This window comes from Linepithema humile, chromosome 6 (genome assembly GCF_040581485.1).
Source record: "Linepithema humile isolate Giens D197 chromosome 6, Lhum_UNIL_v1.0, whole genome shotgun sequence".
Taxonomy (NCBI): domain Eukaryota; kingdom Metazoa; phylum Arthropoda; class Insecta; order Hymenoptera; family Formicidae; genus Linepithema; species Linepithema humile.
Genome location: NC_090133.1, coordinates 25,651,882 through 25,676,593, shown reverse-complemented (window position 1 = coordinate 25,676,593; position 24,712 = coordinate 25,651,882). Strand labels below are relative to the sequence as shown.

Genomic DNA, 24,712 nt, shown 5'->3' with positions numbered 1-24,712 from the left:
TTGCAGCACAAAATCTTTACAGCAATATTATTTATGGACTATATTAATATTGCTGCGAATAAACATATTTGTTATATTTATTAATATATAAAAATAAAATAAAATTTTTACAGATTTTGTATATTCTAGTTCCAATACTAAACTTGATTCACATTTGCATTTTTATTCACATTCTTTGATATTTAATAGCACGAGATTCACGCAGCCTCTCGCGATGATATGATTTCTAACGCAAATTCGCCAGTTATGAAAGGATGCCGTTGTATTCATCGAGATGAGAATCAAACAATGCCGATGTAATTTGGTTACGATGCGGGAATCTGTTCGAATACAGAATACGCGTAATCAGATACGCGCGGCAACAGCAGCCGACTGTACAAGTAACGACGTAATTGTTACGCAGGCACCGTGTCGATGCCGTTCTACACGGTCTACGTGCTGATGGGATATTGGAATCTCGGTCCTCTTCTCTGCGATCTATGGCTGTCCGTGGATTACACCGTATGCCTGGTGTCCCAGTATACCGTTCTCTTGATCACGATCGATCGGTTCTGCTCGGTGAAGATAGCCGCGCAGTATCGCAGCTGGCGGACGAAGCAGCGCGTGATCTGGATGGTGACCATCACCTGGATCATACCGGCGCTGCTCTTTTTTATCAGCATCTTCGGCTGGGAGCACTTCATCGGTTATCGAGATCTGAATCCGGGCCAGTGCGCCGTGCAGTTCCTCAAGGATCCAGTGTTCAACACCGCGCTGATAATAGGATATTACTGGACGACGTTGATCGTCCTGTTCATTCTCTACGGCGGCATATACAAAACCGCGTACGACATGCAGAAGAAGAGCGAGGCCAAGCAGCGCAAGATGCAGTCGATGGTCGCGCTGAGCGCCGGCGCGATGTCCGGTATGGCTGGTCGCGCCGCCGGTATAGGCATCTCCAAGACTCAGAGCACCCTGTTGAGCCAGGACAAGCCGAAGATCGGGACTACGTTGGTGGACGACAGCGTCTCTAGCGCGGACGCGACGGTCACGCAGAAAACAGTCGCGAAGACCGCCGACTCCGCGGCGGCGTCGGACTCCGCTAACAAGAATGTCCTCGCGAACATCTCGGTGACGGAAGCCGAGAAATCCGAACGCTCGAGTAGTCCTGCCTTCGATTCCGACGAGGAGAGCACCGTCGGCACCGCTCAGCAGCTCAGCACCATCAGAAAGCGGTCCTCTCTGGCGGGTCTAGTAGCGCAGTCCGGTGCTTTCCAGGTGTTCGCCACCAACGGACGCTTGAACGGCATCATGCCGGTCAAGGTCGAGCTGAGTGTGCCAACGGCGAACAGGAAGCTACTGCCGACGAGTCCTACGCGCGACATGGCAACGCAGAAAGCTCAAACACTGCCGAAGATACAGGAGTTCAGTCTGCTGGACACCGACAATCCCGCCGAGCCCGCCGACAAGTCCAGCAGCCGCACGCTGACGCCCGAGCAATCCTTGAAATCGAACGACGCCGAAGGCAATCAACAATCGATCGCCTCGGTCGAGGCGACACCGCCCGCTCAACTTAAGCACCCGTCGATCAATAGCGTACAACAGAACATCATACCGCCGCCCACGCAGTTCCAAAGCAGCCCGCCGGTCTCGGAAAGCCCGACGACATCCTCGTCGATGACGACCGACCGGCCAAAGTCGCTGGTGATGGCTCAAGGCACTTACGACATCCTTACCGGTCTCGACGGCGGCGATTTGCGGTACATGGATGAGAGTTCCATCATTCTACCCAGTCCCTCCTACGAGAGCCCACCGTCTTCCTTCTCCTGCAGCCTGGCGAATCCGCTGTCCACGGCACCGCCGTCGCCCATCCTGGGCAACACGGTGCCGGCCGGCGCGGGCACCCGCCTGTTGCAGGCCGCTCTTATCAGAGCAACAGCGCAGCAAACCGGCGGCGGCGGCGGCGGCGGCCAGCTGGTTCAGATCAACGTTGGCAAACATCATCAGCACCATCCACAGCCGGTGATGTCTAACGCGTCGAGTCAGACGCATCCGCCGCGCGTGTTCATCACTCATCAGACGAACGCCGCGTCGCAGACGTCGCCCACCGTCAGCAAGATGCACACCGTCAGTAAAGTGCACACGGAAGTCACCGTCAATACTGACGGGGCGAAGCCCCGTCAACCGGTTACGACAGTGGTCGCGACACCCGCGGCCATAGCGATGGAATCGTCCAACAGCATGACGGATCGATTTTCAGATCAGGCCACCAAGTTGAGCAGCAACTTGCCTCAGAACTCGTCATCCAGCAGCATAATGCCGACGGTGTCGCCCACTACGAACAGCCAGGAGACGAAGAGGCAGTCTTCGAAGAAGAAGGACGCCACGTCGGACGCGGAGCAGAGCGGCTCGAGACGGGACTTCGTCAAGTCCATCGGCAAGCGGCTGAAAGCAAAGACGCAAAAGAAGGATCCCACGATAGGCCGACAGAAGTCGCGAACGGAGAATAGGGCGCGCAAAGCCTTCCGCACGATATCTTTTATTCTGGGTGCGTTCGTCGCCTGTTGGACGCCTTATCACATTTTAGCGCTGGTGGAGGGATTCTGCGCGAATCCGCCGTGCACCAACGAGCATCTCTTCATGTTCTCGTACTTCCTATGCTACGCCAACAGTCCGATGAATCCGTTCTGCTACGCCCTGGCGAATCAGCAATTCAAGAAGACCTTCACGAGGATACTGAAGGGCGATCTGCACATGACGTAAAACAGGGCAGCAGTTCGAGCAGCAGCACTCGTTTCGATAAATGTAGCTAAACGTAGGCGACGCGGACTCCCTTCGCGGAGAAGATGGCCTTCCACACTTAACACCGAATTATACTCGCTCGTCGTAATAATTTGTGGTGGACTCGGACAATAATAAAATGGGAATAATAATGTAAGACTCGCCGGCGAAGCCGAGCATCACGCGCCTTTTGTACATAAAATGTCGCAGCGCACTTCGAGCCGTTCGAAAGTCATACCCAGTATGTATATATGTTGTATACATGTGTGAATATTTGTTAATCTTTATGTAATGTGCTCAGGACGCGCGTAGGTGTGTGTACAAGTAGCCCTAGACAGTTATATGTATGTGTACCATGATAATAAACACATTGCAGTCCTAAAATAATAAACTCGCGATTCATGGAACGACGTGGACGCTAATGCCGTAGAGAGCTTGCGAAATCTGACGCTACGGGGAACATTACGGATAGAATAGTAATTATGCTTTAGTTTAATCGTAAGCTTTAGTGGTAGTCGAACGAGGAAGAATCGTTCATCACGAAAGACGAAAAGTGAAGATATTAAACATAAGATATTGACAGCCGGCTGTATCATGAAACAATTAGCCGCTTCGAATAAAGAAAACTGTTTCTTCATACGCGCAGTAATCGTGGAGCGTTTTCGCGGCGCTTACCATATGTTATTAATTCCCTGAATATTTCGAGTATTTCACAAGTTCTTTAACATGTTATCTTTTTTTTTTAGGAACAACGAATCAGCTCGAGGTAGCTCGCCTCGTAGAGGTACCGAGCAATTGACGATTTTCTTACGGCTCTCGATCGTGGATCGGAATATACACTGCCTTGAGATGGCCTAATGCGCAGGCCTTTTCTCTTCGAGTCTTGTGACACTTGGTACTCTCCTTACAAACGAGCTCCCGTCGATGCCTGATTGATGTTTTGTAGCAATAAGCTCGCGTCTGAGAAAATATTTTATCTCAATGAGTGTTTAAAAACGGTTATTTTTAGCTAATATTAAAATGCTAGCTAATTATTTTTAACTGAATAATTAACATCGTTTTTTATTATACTTTATTGTAAGCTATCTGTGTAATTACCGTTTGTTTTCATTATATTTTAATTAAAAAGCTCATTGCGATAATTAATATGTTGCAGGTGTGAACAATTAATTAACAGCAGACTGTGATTATAACTTACGAAGCCGGTGACGCTTCAGTATTGCTTATTTTTAAAAATATACCAACAACGCCTAATTTTTTAATTCCATTTTACATAAAGCGCGTGTGTATCTCGCGATTACTGCAAACCGTTGACAAAATGGAAATCGATATAGTAAGTAATTTATACCCACATACCTCGTCATATTTTAATAACATTCGCAAAAACATTACTTCTATATTATCTTTCTACTGCGGATTAATCAAACACACACATATACTACACACATAATTTCAGGAAATCAAAATTATAATTTCTCTTAATTAGTAGAAGTGAATGATTAAAATCGTATATAATTAAAAATAGCTGCAATGCTTTTAAATGGTAAGAGTGATAAATGATTGAATCATGCTTAAATTTAGGTCATATTTTTACATTGTGTCAGATTGCAAAATCGATTAATTATCGAGAAAGTAAGTGGACGAAACAAATTTACAATTTTATATTTATATTATATCAGAGTCACATTTTTACGAAAGCTGCGTTATTTTGATAAATGAATTACTGTTTCCCCGTTATATTATTTGCACCATCAATTTATTAATTTGTTAGCGGAGTGGATTCATCAGTGCTTTATGTGCCGTATTGTATTAATTTACTATCAATTACATTCTCACGTTGAATATCTTAAACGAATAACTGATACATCTTTTCATTATTCGACAGCTTTTCAATCATTATACATTGTACATTTCGACAAAAAGGACAATATATTCATTTGGATACTATGAGTATATCTTAAGCGCAGCTTTTAATTAGAATTTAAAGTAAAATTCTGGCATTTTGCCAGCCTAAATAATTCCAAAAATCTATAGAACTTGTTACATGCTACGAAGTTGGACGAGTAGAAAAGGTTCTTGATTGAGCGTCACATCGACTTTGAGCCAATGTCGGTTTGATTCTCGTAAAAGGTACACCTTTTTCCTAGCCGTGACATTCCCGTTTCTATGCCTCATGTAGATATAATACGTACGATTAGGAGTAGCACTCAATAAGCAAGTACGTATCGTCTTTAATTGCTGATCGATCGGAAATAACCGCAAATTTTTTATCGTTATAGACTTTATCGTATAGTTTTCTACCTTTATATAATTTGGTATGCATGCAGTCGCTTTGCGCTCACAGATTTCATCTGATATTCCTGCTACAACCTCTTACCGCTAAAAGCGCGTCGCGTTCTTCCATAAAAAGTACAGAGTGTCCCGAAGTAACGAAGTTTTACATTCGCACTGCGTGAATGGTCTGCATCTTATAAAATTGCCACGGGGGACATTTTGTCACTTGGATATCTTCCGAAATTCACTGCCAATAGTAAAAGTTATCCCGATTTTTCATTATGCTAATTAAACCTAATCCGAATACCTCACCTGTCAGTTGTGTACGTGATAAGTGTTAAGATCATCTTAACATTAAAACGCCAGATACAATTCTATTCATTCACGGAAACACTAACACGGAACGTTATATAAATCATTTATTCGCGTAAGAATCGCTTGCATAAATTAGCGATACATTTGTATTATTTCCTAGCGTTAAAAAAACCTCCTGCATTGCTTTTCTGGCATGAAAAAGTTTTGGGATTCGCTCAATGCTATGCGCAGATATCGCTTTTAATTTTGCGACGTAATGTAGATGGTAGAGTAGAATAATATGCGATAATAATTTCTCATGAAAAAAAAAAGATGTAAAAGATTATTACGATAACAATGAATATCGAAGAAAATCGTTTCTCGATACGTTTCTGTGTCTTGGCTACTTAGAACGCAATATGTTGGCGTCATTATTATTAGCAATAGGACATAGCGTAAATGATTATTGTGCTTCATCAATAAGGGGTCAAGTTGTATCGAAACATGTCTGCGGGAACACTTTGATATGATCAAGGCGATGATGTAGTCGGTCAGTGCGAATGGTACTTTGTGTGCTTAAGACTTAAGTCCAATGATCAGCTTAACTGGTCGAGAAGGAAACGATACGTCGCAGCTAACGTAGAGAAGTTCTCTGTATAATATGTAGTCTATATTAAAATGGATGATAAATGTGCGGCGGGCACAGAATAGCGGTGCGATTAATTGTACAGAGATAACAGACTAGGAAAATAACTTAAGTTATTATGCGGACGTTGTACTATGTAGTGTCGATGCATATATACATATATACGTAGCGCAATGATGGGTAGACAGTAAAGGCTGTAGTGCTAAAAACAGAAAAGAAGAGGAAGACCGTAGACGGTGCAATATCTAGCAAATAAATATAATTAGCTCTAGGCGATAGCACGGTTAAAAGAAGTGCAGGTAATAAAAATAGCCGCATAAAGCCTATATGCGATCGTATAAAAAGCGTATGTTGTCTAGATCATCGATCGTGGAGAAAGTATATATTGGCAGATTATATTTCCCTCTCGCGGTCAAGCTTTTATTGTAGATTGTTCGTTGTAGGTCCGTGAAATGGACGATTGTCAAAATTATGCGCAACGGGACGGAAAACGTATGATTAATGTGCGTTTTATGTTCGATCAATTTTAATTTTATTTTATCGTGAGAAATGCAAATAACGAATTTTTCATCTGTAAACAACTCACATAATGAGAATATCTCCTGTTGATTTGCGGTTGCTTTGTGCGGATTATATTGAAATGTGCCTCAAATTACTTGTACGTTTCGCGAAAATCATTTTGTTAAAATTAAAGGATACATGGATACAAATATATTAATGACAAAGCAGTACAATCAAAAGCTGAATTGAGTATTTGAAATATTTATTTTACAATTACAATATCTTATAACATACATAATGATATAAGACAATTTCATAATTATGATATTTTTTAATAAAAAAAAAAAAAAAAAAAAAAAAACAGCTACATTAAAAAAAGATAGCAAATCAAATTCAAAATGCAGTTGTTTTTAAATCATAGACAATACATGTTGCTCGTCCGATAATCTTGATTTTAAGAATTTTTGAATTTAGCATTTTAATAAAAGTTTACGTATATTTTATTCTTATTTTTTATTCTTCTTATCTTTCTACTAAATGTATACTGAAAATTATATTCAAATAATAGTATTATATAAAAAAAGTATAAAATTAACTTTGTTAGAGATAAAAATAGAAGATTTTGTTAAAAACATTACAATTTTGCAAATTGTTAATTGTGAAATATGCAAATTATTAAATTTGAAAGATTGTTTTGGCGATAAACCCGCAAAATTTATACACTTTGCAGCATTATATGTCGAAATGTATCGGAATTTTTGTTATAAAAAAAATTGAGTACGTATATATAGTTTATAAGCAATCTGTTGTGTAGTGTATGTTGTGGTAATCATGCAAATGCTTTATAATCTACTTTTAGAATAATGCAACATGTTGCTCTCTGATTGTGAGTATATGATCGATATTTAGAAATATATTCGCCACGCATAACGTCAAACGTCTATTGCAAATTGGCAATTTTAATTAAAGTATATGTGAGTAAAGTAAGGTTGGACGAAGTTGTGACATAGATGTTAATCAATAGTAATCAATTTTTATTTATATTGCATCTGTGCAAGCCATGCGTGCGAAAATGCACATAAATATAATGATACGCATCATGAAATATAAATGATACTTAATTACCAGAACCTGTAAGTATAAAAGCGACTATAATAAAGTGAAAAAATGCGATGTCAACTAATCTTTGTTCCTCATATTGACTCGTATTTATTAAAAAAATAGTTGCATATTAATAAGATAAACATGAGAAATCTTTTAAAGTATTAATGTTTCGTGTGATCTACAAAAATTCCGAATATAAAAAATTAAACATTAGCAATTTAATAATAATAAAATTTGTTTAACTTTCTTAAAATAAGTTTAGCGATAAGTTAATATGTCATCATGGCTATTTTGCTATACACAAAATAACAAAATATTTCAATGTAAAGTTTGATTTTATATAATCAGAGAGTAAAAGTCTGAAGTATTAAAAATAACAATAACTTATAATGACAAATGATAGGATTCCAAATTCTAAAAACAAAAATAGTAAATGTGGCGACATCTGATTGCCAGCAGTTATATCAATTTGTATAAACTTTTTAACAATCTGATTTTCAATAATGTGATTAAAAGTACTTATTGATTTTTTTCAGTTACTAAGATATTGCGATGATTCACTGTAACACGGATACTTGCAACAGAAATGAAACCTATTGAACTATCACAGGATACCACTGTCTGGTATCCAATTCTTTTTGACAATTGGTACCTGCATAGGATTCATCGACGTTCATATCAAATTTCGATTGATATAAACGATAGTTAGTGTATGCATGAAGAAGATATCATTTAACAAGTAAGTAAAGTTAAATAAAATTGATATATATTGATAAAATTGAAATACGAAGACAATAAAATACAAAGACGATAATATATCTAAATTAATTTCCTACACATTTATTAAAGAATTAAACGCTCGATAGGTGATAATTCGTTTCAATAATCAATCAATAATGTAGCTAGGAAGAAAGAAAAGATTTGAAAAGAATTTTACTAAGTCATCTCACATATACTACAATGTATAACTACAATAATTATTATATTATTATAATTATTATAAGATAGTAAACTTGCTAAATCATACTTTTGATAATTCAAATAAGTTTCACGGTCGGTAATAGAACAAGATTTCTGCAGAACTCTTGTTGGCCATTGTAGCTAAGGATATCTAGTCCCCTCCTTTGCGGATATTTAATAATAAACTATTATATTACTATTTGTTGTTAAGCATACAGCGCTGGTGTTAAATTCTAATCGATAACTTAGGTCACTTTGTAGCCAAGCCTTGTTAAGAAAAGTGATATAATTTAAAATTATGAAAATTAATTTTTGCCCATCCATTTTAATTAATTTAATATTATTGTGTTTTTTAAGTTATTATGTTTTATAAAAATGTTTGTTTCTTATAGAATTAGAAATGTGTGATGTTTAATATTACAGCGTTCAAAATTTTATAATAATAAAACAGTAATTTGTAGTACTTTAAATGTTCAACTTCATAAATTTTATATTATCGTACATATTATATTATATTTTATCGTATCAATAATATCGTAATAATAATTGGTTTGAATTCATCATTAATCTTGCACTTTCTCATAAGTCGTTTAAATGCAGAATACTAGTTTATTTTAGTTCAACAAATTGCGTTGCAGCTTTGTAACTGATTATGATATCTGTATACGATGTAAGTTCGTGACTAGAATCAATGGCAAATAATTTAATTAAATGCTAGTCTAATTATACCTAACGCAGGACGTGATACTGCATACACTAAAGTGAATAGAAACCGCAAGATAGAGAAAAGGCGAGCCTTGAAAAGGGCTTAAATTTAGGTGAAATCCACAAATCCCCACAAATTTACTGTTCAATGGAATAATTTGATAAACCTAGTAGAGCAGTTATGAAACTTGTTGCGCTATTAAAAACTTGAAATCCATCGTTAATAATTTTCTTAATGATACGCGATTCGTAAAATGACGTAAAAGTCAGCGTTAAAGAATTATTTAATTCAGATACTTTACAATTATAGCAATTAAATAAATGGTTAATTTTTTCTTGCTTAGTTCTCTATCTTTTTTTTCAAAATAATTTATTAGAATAATTTGTATATCATAAATTGTGCAAGACTACTTACACTGCTAAAAAACGAAAATGATAAGACAAGCGAATAATAATGCTATTTATTATATAAACTCTAAACTGGATTCTCTGGTAGCTTCTCTGGTTATTTTCGAAGATTGATTAGGGTAATTTGGTTTAAACATTCGTTTTCTTTAAAGATAATCTTCGGTTAAACTTGCATTTAATCTAAGTTTTACTTAAACAAAACTCTTGCTTTAATCTTGATCAAGTATACATTGTTTCCATATTATTCGCTTGACCGAAACCGCGATGTGTATGATAAAGCTTTATTCTTCATAGTACATGATAAAATCATGAATATTTAAAAATGAAACCAAATCTTCCATTACAAATTGCAGTTATACAAATATGTATTAAAAATTCCATATAGCTTTTTTAAGCATCTTTTATATAAATTATTTTTCTATTAATATCTTACTACGTGTAGGATATTTTTCATTTCTAATCCATAAGTTATTTATGGAAACGCGAACAAACAAATTTGACTTCCTTCTGAATCATATAATATTCATTTGAATTATACTTCAAAATTTACCCATTTTCTTCGTGATTTCACTGGTATTTCTAGTAAACAGTAAGTACATGTACATACATTTACTGTGAAAGTATGTATTCGAAAATAATGTACTTTAAATATTTAACGCCTTCTATTCATTTGGGATATTTAATCGCGTTTAAATAATTTCAGAAATATATTTTTGTAATTTATTCTTTACTTTGCATACTGAATCGTGCGAAATATTTGGAGTTTGTGTATAAGTTGTGAGCAAGGAACGTCGATATTTTCGCAACAGATGGTTCCAACAAACATCTGCGTTTTTCCGAAGATTTAGACGGATATTAATATATTGTGCATATACAAATGCATACGATTGTCCTAGCTTCTGAATAACATGCGTGAAACAATTTTTCAACGAGACTTTAAAATCAATACTGTCATATTTAACAAAAAATGTAAAATATATAGCATAGTTAGCATACAATTGAAGCAAAATAGAGTTTTCAATTTAATTTATTAAAATGGAACTAGAATAATTCTCTCTCTCATAAAAATTTTCAACATAATTATATGAGCAAAATTTTGACTTTTGAAATTTTTAGATTTGATTCTGTGCAAGCAAATTACGAGTGGGATTTGCTTATAGCATTTCAATCTAAAAATACGACTTTATCCATATTCCACGTGTAAAATAGTACAAGAAATTACATTTTAAGGTAAAAGTGCGAAGTTAGAAATAGTAAATTTTAATTTTATTACTTTGCGCGTAAAAATATCTTCGTATTATTTTTATGCACACATATTTAATTGGAAGTGTCAACATTTAAGTGACTTATGCCATTTTATCGATTAAAGATGATCCTTTTTTATGTTAAAAATAATATTGTTTTTATATTTTAATTTGTGTACTAAAATATATATAGCATAACATGTAGCATTATTTAACGAAATCTACCAAGTAAATTATATATATCTCAGTCAATCAAGTTATTTTCATCTCTTCAGATCGCATATTCGTTCTCATCTAAGTAATGAGATTTGAGTCTTGATTATAGTTCATAGCTGAGAAGTCAACAAGCTTCTAAGAAAATGTATATAACATATATAAACCGCAGGTTTTTTTTCCGAAAAAAAATTGTGATACTTTTTCATATGCCATGTGCTTTGTACGATAATATTTCTGTCAGCTTTTAGATATATTAGAAAAAGCGTACAGAAATCATATAAAGAATTTGGGACAAAAAATATTTTTTGTACACAGGAAAATATTCTTCAGCATTTGCATAATGCGCAAAGAAGATTCATATGTCGCGAAAAAGGATTTATCGCGCTGCATACATTTTACGATTTGATTTTAGAAAGTTAAATGAATTATTGATCACTTGATAAGTTTTCTTTAAAAGTCAGTTATTAAAACTTTACTGCATAATTTCAATCATTTTCCGTCTTTCTGTCAATATTGTCTCCTTCAAGCTGTGGCGAACGAATTAATTCATTTATCTTCCGCCTGGAACATCAGTCTGAAAGATTGGTAAATGGCGTATCTCCACTCGTTGATACTGTTATGGAGATATTCCATGCTTTTCCAGATTTGAATAAGTAGTCGTCGTTTGCTACACCGACCGCGGGCTCACTTTTTTAAGATATCTATAAAAAGTTTTCTGCAGATCTTTGTATCTCATGTGGTGAGGTATCTCAACGTGAAGTTGACTGTACGTGAGGCGAATACTTTTACATTTTCACTTGAGTTTGAACGCTTAGATACGAGTTGTAGCGAACCGACAAGAAAGATGCTTTCTTTTCTGTACTCATCTAAAGCTGTAAACTTTAAACTTTATACAAATGCAAACTCAACCTGAGACAAAGTACTGTTTTCTGATACCTATGCGTATTCGAGTTGTCGCATTTAAAGAAACATTGCTTCCGCTCTTGTCAAAAATTGAAAAAAAAAATACATACATATATATATATATATATTTAAAAGAAAAGTTACAACGAATAAAGCACAATAACATTAAAATAGAATTAAATTACTTCTATTTAATAAAAATATGTTTTGATATAACGTCACGCGTAAAAAGCGTTTGAAAGCATTAAGAATATATTTTTTTATATGTCAAGCATTATTCATAATTTTTTTCATAATACAGTTTGTATTATATGTAATAATGCGCGTTGTTATATTTAGTTGCAACTCACGCGATATGCTTTTATTATTACTTAACAGTAGCCTTACACGAAAAATGTAACAAAGTTAAACTCACGATGATCACAGAATTGATATAACAAGCTCGCATTACGTAGATTGGCGGGTCATAATTTTTTATTCTATAACAAGTGGCGTGGGTACCTCTAATAACTCGGTCGTTGCGCGATTATTATCATATTTATTCGAGCGAATAAGGAAAGTAACATTTTTTCTTGACAGGTCTTCAGTGTGGAAGCTGTACAGATGTCAAATAAATGCGAAGGGTAGAATTCAATCCATATGGTCTATAAAAAAAGCCATAAAATTTCCTAAATTGGTAAAATCAAATTGGTAAAAATCGAATCGTAAAGAAACTAAGATAAAATTTTTTTCCAGAAAACTTGCGAAAAAGGAAGTATTTTTCGTGCATAAAGTACTTTTTTTAATAATTTACGTGTTAAAAATTTTCATCTTCGTCTATAAACAAGGAAATATATTTTTTACTATTCCATGTTGCCATCGCCGGAAGCTCTGCTGGCAAAGCAAATATTCGTGTATTTTCGGAGATTTCTTGAACACTATACGCTTAGCACGTGTATATATATGCGCTGATGTGAGTATTACGGCATCCGGTAAATGCTGCACGTAATATTATCCTTATTCGCTTATAAGCCACCCAAAACGTTTTATCCCTAGAAAATCCGATTTTGGCTGTAAAAAAGATTAAGTTAATTTTCGATGTAGTCAAAATTTGTTACGCGTAATTTATAACGGATAAAATTATAAAATTATAAAATTATAAAATTATAAAATGGTGCATAATATCGTGCATAATTAAGTGCATACTTTCCATAACAAATTTGCATAACTAATAATTAAATTAAACTCTGGGTTAGAATGAGTTAGAGTAATTATATTTTTTGAAAATTTTGCACATTCGTAAAAAATCTGTGATAAAATATAAAATTGTTAAGCACATTTTTATGAAAGTGGAAGGTTTTTCGGTAAGTTTTAATCTTATTATGTATTATAAATAAGTGTTAACGAATAATATTCGTAGAACAAGAAACACTTTTACTTGGTATACTCAATATAATGTATTTATAAGAAATAAAGTAAATACAGTGTTTGATGCATTTTCAGCGCATGTGAAAACTTATACGCAAAAAGAACGATAAAACTAAAACTGTATGACGCAATCGCTTTCCGTGGCTCAACTTACTTGAAACAAAATTTTAACGACGCTGATGTCGCTAATAACGTGGGAAATTTAATCTTCCATCATTATGTTCAAACTGACTTAATTTCGAGTTGAAATGCAAGCTGCGTACAGAACTGTGTAAGATATTGAAATAATCTTTATAACGATAGTGATGTTGCATTTTACAACACGAGACGCCTACGTAGTATATTTTAAGCGATTCCGGATGCCTAGATAGATTCCTGCACGTAATGCAAAACATCTGTTGAATCTGAAAAGTATCTCACTGTACGTGATGTATATCTCTCAGCTCCTGAAGAATAGCTGTCATAAATCGAATGTGCTGATATCCGGCACGAATCGGCGCAGGCATTCGCGTATTTTCCCATCACATGACACTTGTACCCAAGTGGAAAGTCTCAGCAGAGGGTGGTCGACGAAGGTAAGGGGTGCAAGGGACGCACACGGTGCGCACGCATCTCTGAATGAACGCGCTTTTGAGGCGTTCAGTTTCGCCGATGGGGTTCTTCGGTGCGGTACCGGCAGTCCCCGCAGCTTAAGCCGTTTGTGAACGAGATTGTGGCATGCGCGCGCGAATCACTCATGATTCTCCCTCGGTGATTAACAAGTCGATCAGAAATAAATGATTCAAGGGATTACTTGACAAAGCTACAGAATCAGGAGTCGGGAATCGACAATTACGATACGTGCCGTCAGGTTTCTCAAATGCATGATAAACTTTGATGTTTATTATTGTCAGTGATAATGACTTTGAAGCGATTGTACCATCAACAATTTGCGGTTTCCGTTGATGCATTGCGACGGGAGAGAAATACACCGCTTGACAATATCGCGCCTCCGAACAATAAACGCAAACTTTTCATGACGAAGAAGTTTCACGTAAAAGTTGTATTTCGCATAATATATGTGTTTTGTACAGAGTATTTAAAAATTTAATTGGTGTTATCAAAAACTCAACGGAGAATGCATTTAACATGATAGCGCGATATCTTGTAAAAGATATTGCAAAAAGTGAAAAAAGTGTGAGATATTAAACAAGATAAAAAGATTCTCAAGAAAAATTTATTCATTTAATTTGTAACTCTGTAGAATCAATGTGAAGAATGGAACGAATTTTTCAGCTTTTTCTTCAATCGACAAAAAGTAAATCTTCAAGGTTTGACTTTATGAAGTAGATATCTGAGGTCTCTTGAGGGAAAAAGTGATAGAAGATACGATTATTGCGCGCGACATTTGTTCCGACTTATTGTTAGTAGGCGATCTTATCATCATGCTCCTAAATTGGCGGACAATAAAGTTTCAAAAAAATATGTGGTGATAAAAAACATAAATCAACCAAATAAGACGCGCGAATAAAATATATATTCGACCAATTCAGCAAGTATCGGAAAATCACTAATATCTTGATTGATTACACGACAAACTGTACGAGACTACTTTCGATTGAGCACCGATAAATGCGTATTAGTCTCTTTTATGAAAAACGGACAATCAGGTTAAGCCGCTATAATGATAGTCACTCGCCAGCCCATTGTGCCTCACAAATCACAGGATATCGGTAACGACCGATAGAATCGATTCGACGAGCTATTTGGAGGAAGAGGCGAGAACAAAGAGATAGCGATAGAACAAAATTCCAGGATTTCGCCAAAGGCGGACCATGCAGGCAACCATTGCAAATATGAGTGACCCAGCTATGGAACGTTTGTACAATTGTACTGTAAGGATTTTCGAACACAATATCACGTTGCTCTTGAAGCTAAATCACAGCGAATCGATCACTCGTTTTATTAAAGAAGCGTTGAACAATTCATCACAACCAGATATCCTTCGAGAGGCGCTGTCCAATTGCATTTTTCGCAATCAAGAACGGCCGTTCGATTTGCCGTGGTGGCCTAAGCTCTGCTGGTCGCTGCTTTTCGGAGCGATACTTTTGATTGCAACTGGTGGCAATATCATTGTCATGTGGATTGTACTTGGTAAGAAGACGGATTGCACGGTGTTATGATATGGCATGTCTAAGATGTTTCTTTGTTAATAAATTTTTATGAATTTTTATTATGTTGTTCTTTGTTAATATGTTTTTATGAATTTTTACATATCACATTTTTAAACAAAATTCAAGCCTTTCTATTACCAACAAGAATGTCGTAATCGTATCTTTTTGCCTTGCAATGAACAAATTAATTTGCATTATAATATAAATTATTTCTCAAGCAGAAGTTTCATATAAATATTGCAACAATATAATTAGCGTTAATTGAAAATTTTCTCTCTTTTCTTTGCACAATAATTGAACACTATTATAAAATTAAAAAAAAAAAATTATCAGAAAATTTTTTGTCAATTAAAAAATAAATTTTTCTGTTATGTTCAATTATGCCTTTCTAGGTCGTTCCATTTATAAAAAAAAGAAATATTATTCATGCGAAGCACGCGAGAAGTTTTGCAAATAAAGCAATACAGTTGAAAAGACATTTGATTATCAATCTCTCGACAACACTTTGCTGCCATGCAGCGCATCTAACAACCTAAAATTATAGAGAACTACCGTTGATAGTAATCTTTTCTGGTAAATAGCTAAATATGCATATGAGACAGCAGTTTGCTATCATTTTCTCATCAAGGCGGTATTATCTAGGAAGTTGTAGGAAGCGGATAACACCCTCACAAACAAGTAGAGTAATAAGTTTTTAATATTGACGTTGTCGCCATTTCCTGAGTATATCCCAAGAGTATATCCCTGAATTTATAACGTAGTGATAAGAATCCAATATGGTTATTATCAATGCGATTGACTATTTTATTCACATTAATTGCGATTGATTATTTTATTCACATTAAATCATTATATTTTTCCAGTTTTTCTAAATTCAATAAAACTTAATCCGTTTACATATATATTGCTATTACGACCCAGTTACAAACATTATTGCCATTTTACTATAATTATTTCGAAAATTTGTAAATTTGAATAATGAATGTATTCGCACTGGAACCGTATTATCTGGTCATAGCGAAATTGATTTTCTATTTGAACAAAATTGCGAACAGTTAAAGGTTAAATTATTTGCAATATTGGTCAATGTTGGCATATATTATATTTTATGTTATATAGTTATATACAAAGATGTTAAATATATTCAAAAATCTAATTAAATCAAAAATATTAAATTTTTGATTTAATTATATGATATGACTGTTTTTTCGGCTATCCGAATAATCCGACTTTAAAAACTGAAATGGATCATGTACATATTTATAATACAATATATATACAATATTTTCATTTCATTAAAAAAAGTAATTGCACTTTTCTAGTGCATTGTTGCACTTAAGATAAAAATGAAAAATTTATCATAGAAAAATTTTTTATATTATGCCATTTAACGTTTTCTTTTACCATCTTCAATAGGACAAGTGCTAGAGCTCGGCCTGTTTCGTGGATCATCCTATATATGGTACATATCACAAGATTATTACAAACGGCATCATTAGCTTTGCGATATGTACATAAATGAAAGATAAAATTTCTATACGAGTACACACACATACACATATACGCACGCACACATACACTGTTGAATTTTATATCTCCAAGCTCTATTAATTATTAAGCAGATCATATTCAATAAATAATTTAGCATACTATACATGCATTATACAGGGTGATTCAAAATAACCTGATGTTCTTGCAATGCCATATTCTTGAGCGAATTCTGAGACGATTTTTCCTTTTACAAAATTTTGTCCGAAGCTTAGTTTTCGAGTTATAATTGAAAATAGTTTGCTACTTACGAGTCCGATACAACGGACAGACAGGGACGGTGTAATGTGTCATGAGACGATAGTAAACACTTGACAGTCTCATTATACGTTGCGCGTCCCTGCCTGCCCGTTGTACCGAACTCGTAAGTTGCTATCTATTTTCAATTATAACTCGAAAACTAAGCTTTGGACAAAATTTTGTAAAAGGAAAAATCGTCTCAGAATTCGTTCAAGAATATGGCATTGCAAGGACATCAGGTTATTTTGAATCACCCTGTATACAAAGAAATTAATTATTTTTTAATTTTACATTATTATTTATATTACAACGTTCAGGAACAGATGCATATTAAAGTATACTGGTTTTTACGTCGTTTGAAAGATTTATTTGGGATTCGGTGGATTAAAAGAAACTATTAACGCGAATAATTAAAGCCTGAATATTATATTTCTTCAATAGTAACAGTATTAATCAAGCGATGATTGAGTTGAACTCTTAGGCCAGGCACGTATGTCTGAGGCTTAAGTGTGTATTAAGGAACTTACTTAGATATTCCATTGACTGGAGTGAGGTAAGCATACGTGGTTAGAAATATAGATATTGTGATGATCCCTATTTTCTCACTATGTAAATTCCAAATCTATTAACATCATAATGTATACGTTGAAATATTATGCACGTGCTGTTGAATTTATGCTGTATGTATTTTCGCTGTTTTAAAATAAAGCTAAAATCATCTTCAATATCACCTAATAACTGAATTATTCATGAGCCGCTTAGCGATGACCGTAGAATATATTATTGGCGATAGAATGCTGACCGTTTATTTTGGATATTTTTGTATGAAAGAAGGAGAAGATTATATTACATCCTCGCAAAAAAAGTGACACAAGTTGAAATTTTTCGAATTTCGTATTAATCTGCGGATTTCTAAATACATCGGCCTTCAATCAAGAAAAGTGATACTAGTTAAATTAAAATACTTCCCGCGTGTGTCCGCTATATTTAATACTGTCGTAAATAATTAAATTTAAAATTATTGTTTAATCAAGCATAGACATGTGAAATTATTTCTCGTAAAATCAAGCTTCTTTCAGACGATTTATAATTTGCGATAGAATTCGAGATAAAAATCTATTCCTAATATTATTAATAGAAAATGCAATTTTCTTTCCTGTTTCTCTTGAACAATTTGATAGTTTTGACTTGTGTCGCTTTTCTTGCGGAGGTGTAATATTATTATATAGACACGACTTCGTCATTAAGTACTAGACACACATTTGTATGAAGTATTTCACTTGTATAATAACCGTTATCACTTTCCTCTAGCTAATATTAACATTTCCTCACTTCTGTAATGTTCTGCGATATAAACATTATGTCGCGAAATACTCAAAGCGACCAAATATTTCATTCTTTATCCGTCTTCTACTGAAACCTGTTTTCTCAATACGTGCAAAAGACATCTGATAAGAATAAATAGAACGTAAAGCGTGGTAAATCTTTACGTGCAATAAAACATGTCAGCAGATCCACTACTAAGGGTGGGGTTTGACAGCTAAGACTTATATAAATTTCATATAAGCTAGTAGAATTACCTCAATAGATGTTGCAAAATCCTAAAATCTTTTCGAAGTAATCTAATGCATGCTGATATATTACATTGCAGCGTTATAAAAAAATAATTTATAGGTTTTTTTATAACGTTATAAAAGCGTAAAGTTTTATTGATAATAACCGGTAGACTGATGGTTAATTAATGTGCTAGCTAGATGGAAGAATCCAAGTAATAACCATATTTTTCTATAATAAAATTGTAAAAATGTTTTGTTTGATATTTTACAGAAGAGTAATATGTCACAAAGAATCCTTATTTTGCAATTAACAGTTTCATAAAACATCGGAAAAATAAACTTATACAAATAAGGTTTTATTCATTTATCGTACATCAATATCGCTTGTTTAATTCTTTTTTTTTTTTTTTTTTTTATATATCGGACTATTGCCTCTTGTTATACGTATAATATGATGCTTTTGGCCGTTTCGCCCATGACAAGCATCCGTGATCAGAGAAGGAAAACGCAATTCGTTTCGAATAAAATGGATCAATATGGGGATCCAATATCTTCTTATACGGACCACGTATCGGGTTTCGGATATTTTTTTACATCGAGCGTGTAGGAAATAAACATGTATACACAAATATTTTAACGAATACGCACACTAAATCTGTTAGTCTGCTGTTCTCAATTTGATTAATTTTCGACCACCATTGATTTTACGCTTACACATATTCGTTTAAGCGGCTACGTGTTTAGAACGTGCTCGCAAAATTAGGGAATTAGAAAGAATTTTAATAGACGGAAAAAAAGTTATAAATTCATTAAAACATAAATGTCTCTTCTACGAAAACATATAATTTAATATTATAATTATCTTGAACCAAACAATTTTTAATTTTTTGAATATTTCTGTAAAAAAATACAAATGTAACAAAAATACGAAAATATGAAGATAACAATCTTTAATGTTAACTACTTGCAAACATATTTTGTCAATAATGTATCAACTGATAAATTACCAATTTTTGTAATGGATATAAAGTAATGAATAGCAAATGACGGAAATAGTTAATAGAAATATAAGTAATATTAAAAATGCAAATTTATATTTATGAAATATGTGGAAATGTGTAAGATTTGTCGATTAATTTACATATGCCGATCTTTAATAAATTTTTATGCAATATTTACTATATATATTTTTTAATAAATTTTTATAAATATAATTTTTATTTGCATAAAAGCTATATTCACGTTTCATGATAAAAACGATGTCTCATTCAGTTTTGAAACCGGGAATTAACCGATATATAAACATAAGATCGTATATTTCACAAGAATAAAATTTTAATGACAGGAATTCTAGTAAATTTTTGATGTTATTATTCTTGTACAATGCAAATTAATAGTATGAATTTCCTAGCGTGTAATAATTAAAACAATTTACAGCCTCCGTGCAATTAAAATTCACTCTCATCTACTGGAATTGGATGACATATATTATACGCCCATCAACATTTACCATTTACATGTATATTCACCTGTTTAGCGCTTGAATAAACCGAAGTATATCGCTTTTGATTGCTTATTCGTTTTTTGTTTGTTTTATTTCCGTAACCTTTAGAAACTGCTGTGAATCCATAGAAGTGACTATGCGTTTGTAGGGTATGTGCACAGCATTTTATGGTAATGTAATTATAGCTCACAATGATGGAAATGTGTGCATTACCAAATGCTAAATAAAGTGCACATGCAGCATCGTATAAACATATCGTAAAATATTTATTCTGCCTTCTTTAAAATGATGCAATCTGGAGCACGCAACGGACATATTTATTCATTTTTTTAATCTGTACATATATACAGCAGTGCAATAGCAGGATTGCTACACATAGCTGTATATTCATCACTTAAAATATTGCGAGTATGTTTTCATTTATCACCTTTTTCATTTATTTTTTTTTTATTAAAGTTAAAGTAGATACAATATTGATTTATACTTTATTTTAGAATAATTTCTACGTCATCAGTCGTCACGATAATCTTCAATTTAAATGCTAACAGCAGACAATATAAAATACAAGTGTTATATGCTTTAAATATTATTAATACATGTTTGCTAAATATTTATAATACTTTGACTTTGTTTACGCATACATATATGCTTTCTTTTACCGTACAAGATTTTGCTAGCAATATTGCTTTAGCCAAAATAGACTTTGTAAGATATAGAGATACCTATAGTGGTGAAAATAGCTTGGTTATAGAAGCAAAGTGCAAGGATATTCATGTAGCTAGTTAATTCGGTTTATCTGACGCTGCACTCACAAGATATGCTATTCGAAAAGCGTACGTGATCTCATAGCAGAAAATTGTTACATAAAATAGTGATTTGCAATATTATTTCATACTAATCGTACAACTTGAAATACAGAAAGAGTAAACATACTTTGCCAACAAATCGAGCACAGCTGAATGGCTACTGATATTCATTGTTTGACCATAAAATCTCTTTTATTTTTATTGTGTACGCATATTTTTTTTACAAAATATAACAAAAGGAAATTGAACAATAACCGCAAGTTTCTATTAAAATTATATGCGCGTATAATTTCTGCATATAATATGTATTGTGATTTTTTAAATTGTGCTTTTATGTAAATTTGATTTTATCTAAAAAAATTAATAATCATTGTTCGTTGATAAATATCGGATCCGATTTCGAAGAAAGTTTGAAAAAGACAGAAATATTATTATATTTTAATATTACAGTTAATAGTATAATTCATTTCTCAACGTTTTTCAATATTTATTGAATAATTATTATAAATAAGTTTAATTACTTTTTAATATAATGATCTTATAATTGTTATCGAGAGAAATATTTTGAAGTTATGTTTACTTTACGATATCAATTAATTTGAATAATCGTATTAATTAAAGAACAGTGATTTTTATCTTGAATTGGAAGCTATAAGCTTCATCAATTTTAATTTTATATTGTCTATTGTTAATATAAATTCTTCTGATATTATTAAGATTGATAATAGACATTTATACATTTTTAGCCTTTATTCAGAAATGTATATTATTTATCTTAAGACATTTTGCATGTTAAGAATCATCTACCAGTGGCATCATAAACTGGCATAATATAATATTACGCTTTTCTGTTACTTTTCTAACGACTAAAAAATGTATTAGTTAAACTTTGTTGAACGGAATATTCCTTTAATAAAGATGAGAAGTTGATTGATGTTGATTAGCTGAACACCGTGCGGTGGACCGACTTTTCTCGCCACGTGGTAGAAAGAATTTGGAAATTGTTCTTTATATCTTGTGTAGTTTGGTATTTGTGTTTGTGGCAAAACATCTGGGTACAAACGTAACGATATTTCATAGCAGATGGCGATAATCACACAAACGTCGTTTAAGAAGCGTTATAAGTGCTCCTACTGCCATATTATCTTTCATTTTCTTTTATTTAGATTAGCAGTTGTCTGTTACGTTTATAAAGGTAATAAAATAATAATAATAAGAGTCAGAAATAATGTAAAGTCTTGCATCGATGTGATCTTACATTATCATTCCATGTCATCTGACAAATTTCTCTTTGTTGCTCACAAACGTTATTTATAACTTTAAATCAGATAATAAATTTAAAAAATTGGAGTTGGAATCTGCGATTAAATCGGTATCGTGATCGCAATCGCAAAACTCGAAACTTTTCGAAAGAGATATTTGCAAAATTTTGAATTTAGTTTAATATTAAATTATAATCGAATCTGCGTATTGTTAATAAAAATTAATTTTATATAATTTAATATTAAATTGAATTCAAAATTTTGCAAATAATATCTATTTCGAAAAGTTTTGCAATCGCGATCACGATACCAATTTGCAATGCAATACCTTTTTTATACACATGCATAAATAGGTTTACCTTTGTGCCGAACAAGAAAATAACATTTGCGAGGAAGAGTTTATCCACCAAAGAAACCGCGATGTTTTACGCATCATTTCCGCTGCTTCTGGACATCCCAACGGACATTCGTGAAAAACTTTTATCGTACGTGTTTTACTAATACAGTCTGAAAAGTTTCTATCGATCAGAGACGAGAAAATTTCAGTGGCTCAGCAGATTAAATGGACTTGGCACAAACGTAAAATTTCATGAGAGTCTGGACCTTATAACGGATAATCGTATTTTCTGTAGTTGATCCTAAATTCTGTCTGCACCGAAAGGAGGGCTTTGTAATGGCGTGGTTGTACTTCACCGCGATAAGTAATGGCCAAATGGGTTATCGTGAGGACGGAAGAGCTTTAGACACGGATGGTTCCACTCGAAAACACTCGTTTAGAGAACACTTTCTGTCTCGAGCAGACAAAACTGTCTGTTTTTTGCTTTAAACATTGATGATTTATAAAATCATTACGTAAAGTCGTTACATTATACACGCTTTTATCATATATCATGCGATGTTGTACTAGTTGCGATGTTTGCTTGTTGTTCGAAAACAGAAATGTTCGATATCAATCAGCAAAAATTTGTAAATGGCTGTCTGGTTTGAGAAAACTATTTTCTTTTAACTTTTGGATTCAATGTATTGATTTTTATTTTGTTGTTCGATCTTTTTTAGTTAAAAGCTGAACAATATGCTCTCTAATTATTAGGAAATTAAAAACTGTTTGAGGCGCTATTAAGCTATTTTTTAAACTTTATACAATGCCATTAATAATATTATCTTGTAAAGACGACGCTTTTACAATTATACGTTTTCTCGTCGTTTTTGATGCATTAAAAATTTACAGATTTATTTGTACACTTGCATTCGAAATGTATTTCTCTATGCAAACTTGATATATTTTCAGCTGTAAGTTATGAAATTTTTAGGATACCCTAGGGAGGCCAGGCCAAAATTTATTTCGTTATTGGTTTTCGCAACGAAACTTTCGTGATTTATAAGTATATACCCTTATCGTGAAAAGTGAAACCAGGTATTTTTATTATTGCAAGCATTGACATTTTCGAAAATAATATACTGCCGATCAGAAATGTTCGTTCAGTTGTATACATTTTACCTTTACCTCATTTTATCCTTTAGTCGTACGATTACAGTACGTCTTCTCCGATAGAATTTCATAGCTTCATATTACTTACACAATTTCAAACAGACGTATTACAGAGTACATCATGTTACAGATATAATTACGATCGAGAGTAAAAGTAGCACACTTCTATTTTGTATGACTGGATCAACATTGTTCAGCATTATTTTGGAATTCATCGAAAAATATAATTACAATGCATTTAGTTATACAAAATCAATTCGGCTGTTTATTTCCAATTATGCCCTTAGCATAATTGATTTATCGCTGCGAATTATTATTGTCAATTAATGCATGCAGTAATTTCGAGAACTGAGAATACGTTTATATATTTATTTTCTCTCTATAATTTAAATAATTTACATATAAACGCAAACAAATTTTAATGTACGATTATGCTGTTTTGTTCGTATAAGAAACAAAAATTAATTTTCTATGCATTATGTATTGATTTATTACGCACTATTGATTTGTATATACAATTACTTCATGTCTCATGTGTATTTGCGCATAATAATTCATAAGCGGACAGGAATAGTATCTCGATTCAATAGCAGACGCGAGGCCATCCTGCCTGATTTAGTACAATGCTGCGGTCGAAGAGAGTGATTACAAGGATGGGAGACATCGAGTTAATGAAACTTTATTCCCTGAGTGACACGCCGAAGTTTTGCAAGAGTGCAAAAAGGAACTTAA

The 24,712-nt window shown here is 33.6% G+C and overlaps 2 protein-coding genes across 3 annotated transcripts in view; both read left to right on the top strand.

Moving 5' to 3' along the window:
• The window catches only part of mAChR-B (muscarinic acetylcholine receptor), a 36,136-nt gene extending 29,300 nt beyond the window's left edge, over positions 1-6,836 (top strand). For both annotated transcript variants that reach the window (XM_012375467.2, XM_012375466.2), the window contains exon 5: positions 404-6,836. In XM_012375467.2, the coding sequence (XP_012230890.2) occupies positions 404-2,742 (2,339 nt within the window). In that variant the 3' untranslated portion in view covers positions 2,743-6,836. The remainder of the gene's footprint in view (positions 1-403) is intronic.
• A 6,722-nt stretch (positions 6,837-13,558) lies between these two features.
• Positions 13,559-24,712, top strand: part of LOC105677092 (Tachykinin-like receptor at 86C) — a 49,984-nt gene continuing 38,830 nt past the window's right edge. The window contains exon 1 of the mRNA XM_012375468.2: positions 13,559-15,555. Coding sequence (XP_012230891.1) covers positions 15,237-15,555 — 319 coding nt within the window. The 5' untranslated portion in view covers positions 13,559-15,236. The remainder of the gene's footprint in view (positions 15,556-24,712) is intronic.